The 14,151-nt window shown below is 37.7% G+C and overlaps 1 protein-coding gene across 1 annotated transcript in view; it reads right to left on the reverse strand.

Annotated features, from left to right (window-relative positions):
- The window catches only part of LYST (lysosomal trafficking regulator), an 88,985-nt gene that overhangs the window by 59,191 nt on the left and 15,643 nt on the right, over positions 1 to 14,151 (reverse strand). The window contains exons 2-5 of the mRNA XM_039707245.1: positions 6,707 to 6,791; positions 5,310 to 5,508; positions 4,308 to 4,398; positions 352 to 2,428 (exon numbers count right to left, since the gene is read on the reverse strand). Coding sequence (XP_039563179.1) covers positions 352 to 2,428; positions 4,308 to 4,398; positions 5,310 to 5,501 — 2,360 coding nt within the window. The 5' untranslated portion in view covers positions 5,502 to 5,508; positions 6,707 to 6,791. The remainder of the gene's footprint in view (positions 1 to 351; positions 2,429 to 4,307; positions 4,399 to 5,309; positions 5,509 to 6,706; positions 6,792 to 14,151) is intronic.

Genomic DNA, 14,151 nt, shown 5'->3' on the forward strand with positions numbered 1-14,151 from the left:
TTCTAATTCCCACAGAAAAATGACATATCAATCTGTTTAACATTCCTGACTAATTTTAGAACAAAGAATGAGGAGGCAGAGATCATGTCACACTGGACAAAGATTTTATTTGTTGCTACAGAGTTTGGCTTGTTAGAGATCATAATTCCTGAGTAGAGAGCCCTCACTTCCTATAGTTTATGAATCTAGGCTTGTATCCTGTTACTCAAGCTTTTATCTTGTTGCCACCTGCAATAGCCAAACACCACTTAGAGTCCAACTAAATCCAACCACATTCCAATCAGTAACAAGTATACAAAGCTCTGTACCTAATTATTTCTTTTCCCAATAATAAACAGAAAATCAACCAACCTAGATTTCAGCAACAGAGGGAGCATCTGCAAATAAACCTGAAGCACTTCAGAAGGCAACTCCTGGCTATGGTAACTGCACATGAGTTTATCAGCTGTACTTAGTCCAAGCTGCTGCTGAGCATGGCAAGCTAGCTCAACTCCTCTCTGCAGCACAGGATTATAGATGCAGTTATACAGTTTCCACTGGACCACTACATTTCCCTTTTGAATTAAGTGGCAAATATGGCTTGCGATCTGTGCACCACGTAGTTTGTCTTCTTCAAAAATGATGTCCTGATAAGCCTCCAGTGCATGCCACCTCAACAACATATCTTCAGATCCAGTGCTAGGCAGAATTCCCTGAACTCTGCAAGAGGAACTAGATGTGGGACTGGCATCACTGGAGTTGTCCTGCAAGGCCTCTTCCAGCTGAGCGAGCTGATCACAGTCAACAGTACATATATTGCATGATGCCTGTGTAATTTTTGGAGACACTTCTGCTCCACCCAGCTGATCCAATATAAATTTGTTCAGGATGTTCAGTATGTGCTGTTGAAAATTTTTTAATATTGGCAACTTGGAAGCATGGAGCAACGGAACAATCACAGACTTTGGGTCCATACAACAACATATTCCTACATTATGTACACCTGAGAGAATCTCAGCACAGGTACTGCTCAAAGAAACTTTCTGCAACAGGTGCAAACACTGGTGTGCACAAACAGCAATGCAACAGCATCTCTCAGGATAATCAACTTCTCCATCAGCAGTTTCAAAAGGATTTTTGGAAGCTTGGTTTTTAAAAGCAGATACAGAGAGTCCAGAGAGATCTCTGTGGTGATTCATGAAGTGAGAGTATTCACATCGTCTGTGCCGCTTTCTTGTACACATTGACTGATGGAGCTGCTCTGATTTCACTTTTTTGACAGTGCTGATTATTTTCATGATGCTGTTGATCAGGGCTTTCAGATGCTCTGAGGCTTCCCCAGGTACTCCCTCATTCTTCATACACAGCCATTCCATTTGAAGCACAGTTACTTCAAACAGTTTAAATCCCTGCTGCTGTATGAACTCATGAACCAGATCTATAGCCTGGCTAAAGTAGAATGGATTGGAGGCTGCACTTTGTAGGCAGCAGATCAAAATCTGCAAGACCCCCTCTATAACCTCAGGTAGAAGCAAGGCTCTGTGACGATATCTAGAAAATATATAGTCCTCCTGAACCACCTGCTGTAGTGTTTTCTTGTACCCTGGTGCAAAAGGACCAGGTTGCTTTTCCAAGCAAACTCTGATTTTTAATGCTGCTTTAAGTAAGTCTGTTAAATTTCTTCGTAAATTGTCAGGCATTGTTTCTGTATTGCTGATGTCTAAAGACATAAGATGTAGAACTGTTCGAAAGAGCATCCTTTGGATCAGAGCCACAGGTTCTTCCGTCCACCCTGCAGAAACAACTTCATTTTCTGCATTACTACTTACATTGCAGGAGTCCCCAAATCCTGATAAGAACTCTGTCAATGTGGGTACAACACTCGCTGAAAGAGCAGAACTGTGATTCAAAGTAATATCAAATTTGCACACTTTCTCCAGGAGAGACAGTAAAACATGGCATAAGTCAAAAGGAGAGTTATTCATGTTGCTCTCAGATGTTCCTGCAGCTGGCTCATTCAAAATCTGATGCGCTGGAATAACTTTGCTGGAACATTCTAGATTAGGGGCATCGGCATTAGAACCTGGTGCCACTTCAGGAGGTTGGCAATCACTTCTACCTCCAGGGTAGCTGTCCCTAACAGAAGAGGTTAAAAAGGGCTGCAGTATCTGGGAGCGTCTGTGTTTAGTTATTACAGCAGTCTTTTCATCAGAATTGCCTTCGGAATCCGAAGTGGACAGCTGGGACCGCCTGGCATCCCGCACAGAGTAGCGGTGGGTGGTTTTGCGGAGACGGCCGCTTTTACGGGATCGAAGATTGAGTTTCACAGAGCTCTGAAGAGATGAATGAGCGCTTCCATCTAAGTTTAGTTTTTCCTGAGTAGATTTCACAGAACTTGTATTATTCTCTTTGGTCATGCATATGTCTACTGTAAAGGGTATATTAAAATCTATTGAAACAGAAAGATAACAAAGGAACATTACAATATGTAAAGCATTTTTCCTCATTTTCTAGTTAAATATTCCTAGATTTAAAAAAGCAAGTTTATATCTTAATAGGTCATGGTTTTGCATGCACCTGTGTCAGATGTTTTCAGTATAAAACAGGCAGCAACAACTCATGTTTAGGGGCCATACTGGCTATTTTTAAAGCCTAGAAAAATTATTTCATTTTCTGTTTAGGGTTAAACAAAAGTGTGCTAAAAGGTTTCTTAAAACTTCTTGTTGGCACAACTATTCTCAAAAAACCATTCTCAAAATATGTCATCAAGGTAGGTGAAAGGACTTTTTGGTAAGCAAACTAAATGGAGGAAGAAAGGTCTTTAACTTGATGCTCCACTGTCACTTTTTGCAACTCAGCTGGGTGTGTTAGCTCACAGTCCACTTAGCATGCATGAGGACATTGCCAGTGCACTAGTGGTAACAGAAAAGATAAATTTCTACTTATCAGTGCAAATCTTCAAGTATACAGACCTCAGTCTTTTTACTTCAGCATTAATTATTCGAAATAAAAGCAGCAGAAGTAAAAGTAGGAGATGTTAAAGGAATCAGGGACAAAAGGGAGAAAGAAAGGAAAACAGAAGTACTACTGCTTCATTTCTATCAGTAAACTCCAATTAAACTATCAAAAAAGCAAGCAGGGAAACAACTCTGCATGTTCTTGGATTAAGTCCATTGTTATTTTTAAGAAGTGACAGAACTGTAACTGGATGCTTTGGGCAGTAAAATAGCTACCATAAAACAACTGCAAGTATCCTCTACCCCATAAATTCATTATTTAGAAAAATGTCATAGTTAACAATAATAGCCCCCATGCCCACAAAGCCCCAGAAGCCCACATAACAGCTATAAACATTATTTAAGCTGAAAGAAAAGATGCTTCCATGTACAACTATGACTGTGCCACGCTGTTTAAAAAGTCACTGTTGTGATACTTAAAGAAGAAACATCATCTGCTTTGAAGACAGGAAATTAATCAGGAGTACTTTATCAAACAAAGGATATTACCTGCACTGAAAGAAAAAAGCTGCCTAATACAGGGGAACTTACTTCAGGCCAAGAAACAATCCAACTATTTAGCGCACAACTGGATACATCATGCTTACTCTTTCAGTACTAAGAGAGGGTAATTTGCAGAAGTAAAAGCTATGAATTATGAAGTGTATAAACCACAATATCTTAAAACCTATTTATACAACAGCCTTTTAAAGAACCCTGGAAAAGCCACTAAGCTGTCACAGAATAACCAAAACATTTCTTTAATTCCATCATGCTTACAGGAGCACAAAAGAATGATGCAACTGAGCAAGCAGGAAAGCTTATTATATAAAAGCCCTATGAAACTGGCCCTTTAAAGACTCCAAGTCTACAAACATTAAAAAAGCCTTCAATTTGGAGGAGTTGCAAATAGCAAAAATACCCAAACCCTAGAAGAGCTTGGGGTATGAATCCTTAGAAACTCTCTCAGTCAGGTAACTTCGTTTACTTCATTCTCTTTGTTTTACCCTCTGGGAGGGAAGAGAATGCATCAGACAAATGTAAGAGCCCAAAACAAAACAAAAAAAATCTGACTCAGATCACTGCCATTTCCCTGTTCAGTTTTTACACAGCAACAAAAGCATTGCCTTTCGCACTGACCAAAAGCCTTTACCTTCTCTGCACAATTTTTTGGCATTTTTAAAATTTAAATTCTTTGCAGAATCCACATCTTCGTTTCATGTCAGAGGATATGTACTACAATGAACTACTCTTTAGCACAGATTCCTCAGCTCTGCAGTAAAACACAAATAATTCCTTTATGTGTTGAATACTGTAAGTGATAAAACATACCTATTGCTTTTTCTTCCTGGACAGGGATTTTCCACACCAATGGCAGAAGGGACAGGAGGAGTGTCAGAAGTTCTTCTCGACATGTCAGCTCCTATGTTAGGAACAAAATAAAAATAAAAGATTTTGTACTTTTAAAACACAGATTAACCTTCTTTATTTTACCAAGCCATTCAGCATTCAGTTCCCTATGTCTTTCTGCTGTTTTAAGCATTGAAAAAGCAACCTAACTACAAAGAGTGCTATAATCATTAACTAGAGCAAATCAGAAAGCATGCAAGATATGGATGCTTTTTATCACACCTCTAAACTGTTTCTATACAAAACTCTCCTAATCCCCCTTGGAGAAAGAATTACTCAAAAAAGAAAAACAGAAAAGCCAAAAGCAGAAAACAGTGATTAAAAAAAAAAGCACGAAACTTTGTTCCAAAAATGTAACAGCAAAAAAACCCAAACAAACAAACAAATAAACAAAAAAAAAATCAAAGCCACTGAATAACCACCAAAAAACCTCCACTCCTAGTAGGATTCTAACACTTTCATGCTATGAACTTCGGTGCAGGGAAGAACTGTACAAAGCACAAAATTAAAATATAATTTTTTATGGGATGCTTTGCAGCACTATCAGAATGGTTTCAGTCCCAAAGACCAGTAACTTTCAAACAGAAAAAGCTGACTCAGGCTTTTTGGCACTTGACATGATTCTGGGACATGCAGCTGAATCTCTTTCCACCCAGCTACTGCACTTGAGCTTCACACATGCCTTAGTCAAATTTGAGCTGGCAAACAGGTCTATGATTATCTAGTTTTCCATTTCCTGCTCCTGCTGAAGGACAGAATCCAACTACAACATATCTTTTTGAATTTCCAGTCTTCCCAATTAACTCATGCGCTCTCCACAAAAAGGAAAGAAAACCAGCACCAAGAACAACCAAAGTGAGCCAGACAAATCCACACAGTCAAAGCTCAATACAAAAACTATAACCACTTAAGAAAAGCTACTACCTGATCAATTATTGAGTTCAGAGTGGTAAGCAAAATAAACCCACGGCCTTGAACTAAGTATTGTCCCAGTGCTGCCATATGAGTTTCTTCTTCTTCATCCTCCTTGGCTTCTGTCCTCTGTACCACTGCATTGCACAGTCTGTTGACATCAGTCAGGAATTCCCGTGCCAGTGAGTTACTGGCACTGCTCATGTCTGAGCTGTAAGAAGAGGAAAGGACATAAGTTAGCTCCATCAGAAAATACATCCCTTATAGACAAAAGACTGGGGGGAAGAAGGGAAAGATACAGGAAAAATTCTTCCCTGCATCTCACCCCCTCCAAAACACAGTGTCTGCTGAACTGAGAAATCAATATACCCATGTAGGGTAGAAGGGAAAGAAAAGAACAAACTTAGAGAATTTCAGCAAAACTTTAACAGCCCAGGACCCCAATTCCTGATTTCATAAATCTAACAAATAAAAGACTACAAGAGAGCATTCCCTCCCACTGCATAATGAAAGTTAATAACATTGTTCCAGTTTTTCTTTGTAACCTCTATGCAAGCTTCAACATTTCTGTGCTACTAAAAGGTATTTGATTTGAAGTATAAGGGCAAAATACATAGCACTTACACAACATTGTACAGAAATTCTATTATTTAATAGTTTATTTGAACAATATCATGTTATGTATTCCAACAGTGTGTGCAGATTGCTTCAAGGGGAAAAGAAAAAAATTACCAAGTTCAGATAATTTTGGGAGTTGCAAAAGTACAATGCTTTAGATTTACAACCAAACCAGACAGTTTATTCCTTCTGGCACAACTAAGTGGGTAGCAGTCACTACCAGTGTGTGCTTAATTCAAGATACAATTTTGCTGCCGTTGTTCAGGAAGAAATACCAAAAATATTGGTTCTGCTTCCCAGACTTAATTTTGCTTTGAATACTCAGCACTAGTACATGGAGAAACATTTAACTCAAACAAGACACAAAATGCAAGACTCAGCTGTAGAAAATTCTCAAGAGGATCATAGCAGAAAGCAAAACAAAAATAATCAGTGATGGCAGCTAGGAAACAAGATCATTTAATCCACATAAACCTCATTTAATGAGTGCTACAGCACATTCAACTCCTTGTATTTCTGTATAAACAGCTGCAGTAAAAGCTTCAAAAGTCAAATACTTTCATCATATCCAAGCACAGAATGTACAAACAAAAAAAGGCTAAATAATTCTCAGTGTAACATTTAAATATAACAGATGGATTGATATGCAGTTATTAGGCAAAATATAAGACCTTGGAAGTAAAACTAAGTTTGTTTGCACTAATGGTACAGTAAGCTCCTTCTAGTAGCAAAACTGCAAACACTTATACATATAACAACATTCACTATGGAAGTAGCAAAAAAATTCTTACCAGAATCACTTTGCCAGCTTAACACATTTATCTCCTATCTGGAAGAACAAGCAAATATATTCTGGAAATATCACTCTTGGTTCACCTGTTTTTAAAAACAGAAAAATATAATGGTTAATATTTTTTAAAGTTATTTTATGACAGCTATTTGAAATTTAGGAAGAGTCCTTGAGGGCTTTTTGAGCTTTAAAGCCCCAGTTTTCACTTTTAGTTTAAGATTGTGCACAATGGAAAGCCTCTTACAGAGAAAATAATTGGCATACATGAAGTAAGTTAACATAATAAAATCCACCAGTTTGCAAAATAAGCTAGGTACACAAGTTTAAATAATTCCCTCTAGAAACAGTATGAGGTTTTAGTGATCACTACCTGCATATATAATATTTGAAGAACTTGCAGCTCCAGGTACAAGTGAGGGACAGAAGGAGAACTGAATTATGCAGTCAGGTGTTGACATAAATGCATCTTTAATCTGCCTAGTCTGTCCCGACAGAATAGCATTTCTCTATTACACTAAGAGCAAGATGTAGGTAATAAAAACTGAAAATTTGTCAGTGGGAAACTCAATTGGAATTTATCACTGGGAATGCAAAGAGTAGTAACCAAGAAAAGCCTCAAAAACATTAAACTAATAAAGGTCTCCAGGTGAGCACTCAAAAGACATTCATTACATCCACAGTTAATTGTGAGGGGAAAAAAACCAACACACAACAGATGGGGGCAGGAAAAAAAGGAAAGAAAAGCACTAAATTAATTGGTTTAGTATTCTCAGATGGTAAGTAAATAAAAACTTCAGCTTAAAGTTATGATGAGCATGAACACTACATGACATACCTCCTTTAGGAAAGAGACAAACACTACAGGTTACCCGGGCAAGCACCTAATAATTGGCCTCCCTGTGACCACTAGGAACCGTGTGTCATCCACAGCTTCACAAAAAACTAACTTACCCATTCAGTTAATTGTCACAATTTAATGAAATAGAATAGTTTAAGCAGCTAGTGGTTTTGCAGTTGCACCAGAGTAACAAACATAGAGATAAGGTGTCCATCATATAGATAAGCTGTTTTTGTGTCCTTCTAGCTAAAGCTTCAGTCTCCAGGTTTCCTGCACCGCTTGCCTGGTTTCATGGATTTAACATAAATCGCCATATTCTATGAAAAGGGTGGATTCCCAATATCTGTAGCCAGATACAGTAACATTTTGTTGCCATTAACACAAAGGGACATTAGGCACATATTCTTAACACAATAATTTAATATGAAATGGGTAAGGAATTAAGATGCTCTGACTCTACAGTGCAGAAAAAAAATTGTAAAGAGATACCATGCTGGATAATGGGGCACTTTAGGACTTGTTTCAACAAGTGCTGGCTAGTTCTGAGTTGTACCTATTTCTGCAATGAAGCCTTGAAACAGACTGACAGCACAAACATATCTTTGAAAGCAGTTAATGATAAAACCTAACTAAGCTGCATGGCTCTAAAAAAAAAAAAAAAAAGAGCCATTTGCTAGAAGAATGATCACCATATTTCATAAAAAACACCTCTACTAGATAGAATTTATCTATAAAGGGAAAAATCCCACAAGTCAAAAAAAGCCCCACTTAACTGTAAATAATCTGATATTCTCTTGCCCTTTTCATGCCCATTTTTGCATCATGCTCATAATTCAACCTGTATCACATCTGCCTTCTGGCCTCTTTCTGCCCCACCTCTCAAAGAAGTCATTTCTTATTTACTGTTGTGGTAGAAATCAATTTCTTGCACCTGAAAATTGTATTTTCTGAACTTCCTTCCATTTCTATGAAGTTGCTAATCAACTGAGCATCTTAAAGTGTAAGATGCTTGTACTTCAGTGGACTTTGGAAGAAAATATCAAAATTGTCCTTACAAGGATGGAACTCTTAAGACCAATTTAGCAATCTTGACTACTAAATCATTAACATACTAAATCTGCATTGTGCTAATTATGAGAATTATCTCTAACAATAGCAGAATTTGAGGAAAGAAGAAAATGCAACAAAAGCACAGTGTCAGAACTAATACTATGTTCACTAAAGTGAACTGGGCCTTTTCCTTAGTTATGTTTTCAACAATAGGTTGCCCAGAAAGGCCTGGAACATCCACTAAACAGCAGCATCACAATAAAATACAGTACTAATTCAAAAGCCTAATACTAGTTTATTACTTTTAGAAACTGTTGCCCAACAGGTACAACAGGAGTAAAAGAGAACTAGAGAACATACAGCTACAGGAAGCTGTTAATTTCTTTACCTTTCCTAGTTTTCTCTTTCAGGTAAGAGAGAAACATTGACCAGGCATGGCATGGCTACAAGTCTTTTTAAGTACAGACTGCAATGAAGTTGCATTTTCAGCAGCTGTTAAAATCAATGCTTTGAAAAAGCCCTTAGTTTCTATAAGACATTGTGCAATCAAATTTTTTCTGGCCTCCAGTTCAAACCTTGTAGCCTTTTCACCCATTCTCTAGAATAAAGTATATACATATATACACACACACATACATCTCCATATATACATACACACACACGTAACCTCTGGCCAACAAACACTACATTTTGTTTATACTAAATGTATATTTAAATATAAATAAAAGTATTCATTTCAAATAGCAAATGCTTATTCCAGCATCATTGCTTGTACCTAATGTTTATGTTCTGGAGAGCATGTTTGTTACCTTCTCAAGGATCTTAACATTTATACACTTACCATTATTAAATAAAGATTTAGTCTGGGGTTAAACTTTCAACTTAAGCTCAAGCCTCTGTTAGCAGAGGACATATACATAATGAAGAGCATCAGCATGTTATTAACACTAAGACACTCCACAAGAGGTTTCTGCTATTGCAGCAAAGATTGTCAGGGTTATTGCAGAAATTAAGTTTAGCTTGTTAGTAGGAGTCAGCAATTTTGATTGTCTGGTTGAAGAAAATCACAGACTAAGAATGAAATCCTCCGTGCAAACTGGGGAGGAAAAGAAAGTGCATGAGAGCATGCAACAGAGTAATATATATCTAGTGTGCCCTGGAATGAAATGGGAAGTACAGTGCTGCCTTGAAATCTGTATGTGGTGGGAAAATGCAAGTGAAGGCTCAAAGTAATGCATCGCCAAAATCAGCATTCTTCCTTTTCTGTTCTTTTGGTATGATTCAAAACTTCACACAAGCTGGAAAGAAATACTCAGCTGACATTGCCAAAATAGGTTACACAGCAGGAGCAACACACAGACAGAAAGAAAACAGGAACCTGCAGTTTAAGCAGAGCATCTCAGAAAACCTGAGACACTTTGATGCTTGGCATTACTGATGCAGGGCAATCAGCCAAAAGAATAGCTTACAAAACACAGCGAACATCTGCTAACCACCCAACAACTCGGTCAAAAATATAAGCAAACAAGAGCAAAACCAGGACCTTTTAAGTTTGATTCATTCTCAAAACAGACATATCAGGCAACACTCCAGCTCCACAGAGGAACTCCTGCTTAATATTTTCAACCACTTTCTGCTCTGTCCTCTGCTATTATTTATTAACTATTTGCAGTTACAGAAGCAGAAAACCCATTACATACTAAGGCAGTGCTGCTCCAACCATGACATTGCACATGAAAAAAACAGCCTCTTAACACATAGACTTTATTATAAGGCTGCAGGTACCTATCAATTTTTTGACACAGTGTTATTTCTGACCAAGTTCTTGATTTCATCAGGGAGTTCTGTAACCAGCTTTTAGCCTTATGTGTAATTAACCAGATAAATATTATTTCTGAACAAGTTGTTCAGAGTGTCTTCCCCCCAGAACAAAGAAAAAAGGTGAAAACCAAAAAATGCTTGGTATGTTTGGATAAATAACACATGCACTGTGCTTTCTACAAGCCAGGGAAGTGTGTCAAGTGTACAAGACAGTAAACAAGTATTATTTTAATGAACCCTTAAAAGTATGGTGAGACCAGAGTAATGATGTTTCAGAATACACAAGTGTGTTTATGTCTGTAGAATCTTAATATTGCCACTTTATGTACTAACTCCCATCTCACTTAAGAAGGATGTTTGTCTTGCAACACCTGAACCTTGAGAGTCCTGCTTCAGCAAGTATTATAAGCCTTCTATAAGTATGTTGTTTACTTGTGTTCGTGGTATTAAAAATTTAATCCATGAAGCTCAGTGCTTATACAATCTGAGAATTAGGAAATTTCTGCCTCTTTGGATGTGGAAGTGTTGTATCTTACACTGTAAAAAAACCCAAAATTTAAAGGAATTAGCTGTGCTTACTGAAAAAAATAGCCCATTAAAAAAAATACACACTTCCATATTGTGTATGGTTAGAGAACACTGACATGACAGCTAAACTAGCCATTCCCCATGTAGAATAGGAATGCCATGGGAAAAAAACAAATGAGATTAGACAAATAAGCCAGGTTTGTTCAAATAAAAGCAACAGGTGCTTTCCAAAATACCTGTCATATATATATTTATAAAATCAAGTCAGCAAACATACCCAAGGCTACAGACACTTTGAGATACACAGAGGCATTACAGCAGGTGCAGACAGGTCACCTTCTCAGAAACAGCTTCAGAGCTGCCATCCCTCTGATCAGGACCCAGACCTGTGGTGTACCACACAGTGACATCAGAAAGAAAAAGCCAAACCCTTGCTTACTCACAAATTATAATTTCCCATGGATTTTCAGGCCTCAGGTTTTTATGATAGCTTGAAATCAAACTCATGGGTAATGTCTTTGGGCAGAAAGATTGTTTCAGACCACACTTCCAAAATCTGGTCAATGTATTCCTTCAAAATGTAACCTATAATGTGTTTGCTAGCGTTTAATCAGCTTCCTGTGATACATTCTGATCTGTGTTTATGTCTGCTCTCCCCAGCACGACTGTTTCAAGGATTTGACTTGTCCAGCACAAGTATTGGTGAAATCAGATCTAAATGATAGAAACATAACTCAGAGCTATCTCAGATTAACAGTACACATTATTCTTGTTTACATACAACAATACATCTCCCACAGCCTCTCCCCCCACAGTGTTCAACAGTTTCCAAAGTGTCAACTTGGGACATTTTTTATTGCTAAAATTCAGCAGGTTGTCATGTTTTGCCTTGATTTATGAAGAACAATATTCCTTTACAAGTTAACAGATTATCAATAATTTCCTCCTTTTGAATCTGGGGGGAATACCACTGAGAGACAGCTAATGGCAAAGAATCCCACAGGCTAGTTGCATATTAAACAAGTGCTTTGAGACAGTTTCTCAGCTTCACGTGGAATTTTATTTAGTCATCAAACAATATGAAACACCTGTGAATACATTCTCGTCAAGCCTGAATCAAGCAAAAAAATGAGAGATGACTCATCTAACAAGATAAAAAGTACAACACTAATGAAAGACAGGCTCTCAAACAACCACCTACACTCAAGTTATACATTAGCCCTGCACACATGCTAAACTGAAGCCTATGCTAAGTTGTGGTCTTATACTAACCAAAGTCATTAACTACAACATAGTTGTTAGCCAAATTAAATCCATTCCTGTTCATTTAAAATTTTCATATTTCAGGCCACTGCATACAAGCACAGAGAGTAAGCACTCCTTACAAGAGGCATGGGCAAAGCTGGGGGCCTTCAAAGATAATCATTGCAGCACTAACTCCACCAGAAACAAATACACCTGCTATCATGGACATCAGCAAAAAGCACTAAAGAATCCTACGCTTCTACCAATACCATAAAAATGTTAGCAGGGTTGAAGACTAGGATTTTTTTCAGATCTTATCTAAACTGTCAGAGGCCAACACCTCTGCAAACACACGGTACTAAAGGAAGGAACTGACAAATATTCCACCACAAGGAGCAATCTATGAAAGACCAGTAAGTTCTTACAAAAGAAAAATGAAGGATGAAGATCATCTGTAAAACATTTTGCAGTAGCAAGGCAACACTCGTAAACAACCCTTGTTCTGAACACTAGTCAGAGTGCTAACAAGTTCTTCCCTAAATTAAAATATATACAAGTCACGCTTCCAAATACCATCTTCCATACTTTAGGTTTGATACTTTAACTGCAGACCAGACTACAAGCAAGCCTCAACAGTCATGGCCACACAGTAACAACCAAATCTAAAGATCAAGACCAACTTCCATAGACTGCAAATTGAAAGGAAAGCAGCAGTATGCCAGGGCAGGTAGGTCAGAAGTGCAGTGCCACTGTCTCCAGTACTGGGCCCACAAAGACCAGCCCTGCATGACGAGGCAGACTTTGTGATATGCTCTTACATTAACCCACAGTACTGGAGATAGCGTGGCCTCTGCGACTGTGGCTGGGGCTGCACTACAAGTATGCGGACTACCCTGCATTTCAAACAACAAATGTGTGCTCAAGTCATGGTCTAGAGGATTGTACAAAACTTTTTGTAACTTATAATCTTATACACTTTGATTGTACCATTACCTGGAGAAAGAGAAGAAGTAAAGATTTGAGCACTCTTGAGTGCTTGAGGCACTCTTGCTGAAGTAATATGAATGAGTAAAGGCTATCCTAAATGAAAGCTTAGTAGTGAGAGGATTAAAACTACAAAGTGCTTAAGATAAGTTTTGACATTGTGACTAAAGTACCCACTAAGAGCAATTAAATAAGAGGGGGAAATAAATTATCAGTTTTTTTTGTTTTTAGAAAGCTATTAAAGGACTGAAGACTAATTCCACTTCTGAAGCTTTAAAACTGATCAGTGAAGTTGGTATTTTCTATTAGCTGTCAGATGCAGACAAAACAACAAGTAAGCACTTCTAAAAGTGTCAATTTAAAAAGTTACCAAATATCTGAGAGTGACATACACTGCTATTCCTGCTCAGCTCAGTATGCCAGCTTCTTTACAAAGTGAGAACAGCTTTGGTGGTGTTAGGGAAGCAGACCCTGTGTTTCTTCAGGCTTTACAGCAAAGAGGCATTTGATTCACCTGCCCCTCTTGCACTGAACTGGACCCAGATGACACAGTCAACATCCCAGGTAACTACAGGCAAAATGACTCACATAATCTCACTTTACATAGCTTTTCTCCAATGAAAATGCAAATAAGGAACAGCTAGGATTTTTAACTTATTTTTGAAGTTTAAACAGCACTCCAAATTAGTCAAGGAGTACAGACTCCAACAGAAAAAAATATAATTAATAATTGCACATCACTACATATAATAATGACCAAAAATATGACATTTCCCAGTATACCTATTACTAGATAGGCAAACATTTAACAAAATGCTGAATCACCAGAGTAAACCTTTAATCCATCCACAATGCAAGGAAAAAAATAGTGCCAAACAAGGAAGTCCCCAATTATAAATGTGTATCACTCATGAACACACCAAAGAAAGATTTTACACTACTGAGATGCAAGAAGTATGCCAGATGAAGGTGCATATGAA

This window comes from Passer montanus, unplaced genomic scaffold (genome assembly GCF_014805655.1).
Source record: "Passer montanus isolate IOZ18808 unplaced genomic scaffold, ASM1480565v1 scaffold2, whole genome shotgun sequence".
Classification (NCBI taxonomy): domain Eukaryota; kingdom Metazoa; phylum Chordata; class Aves; order Passeriformes; family Passeridae; genus Passer; species Passer montanus.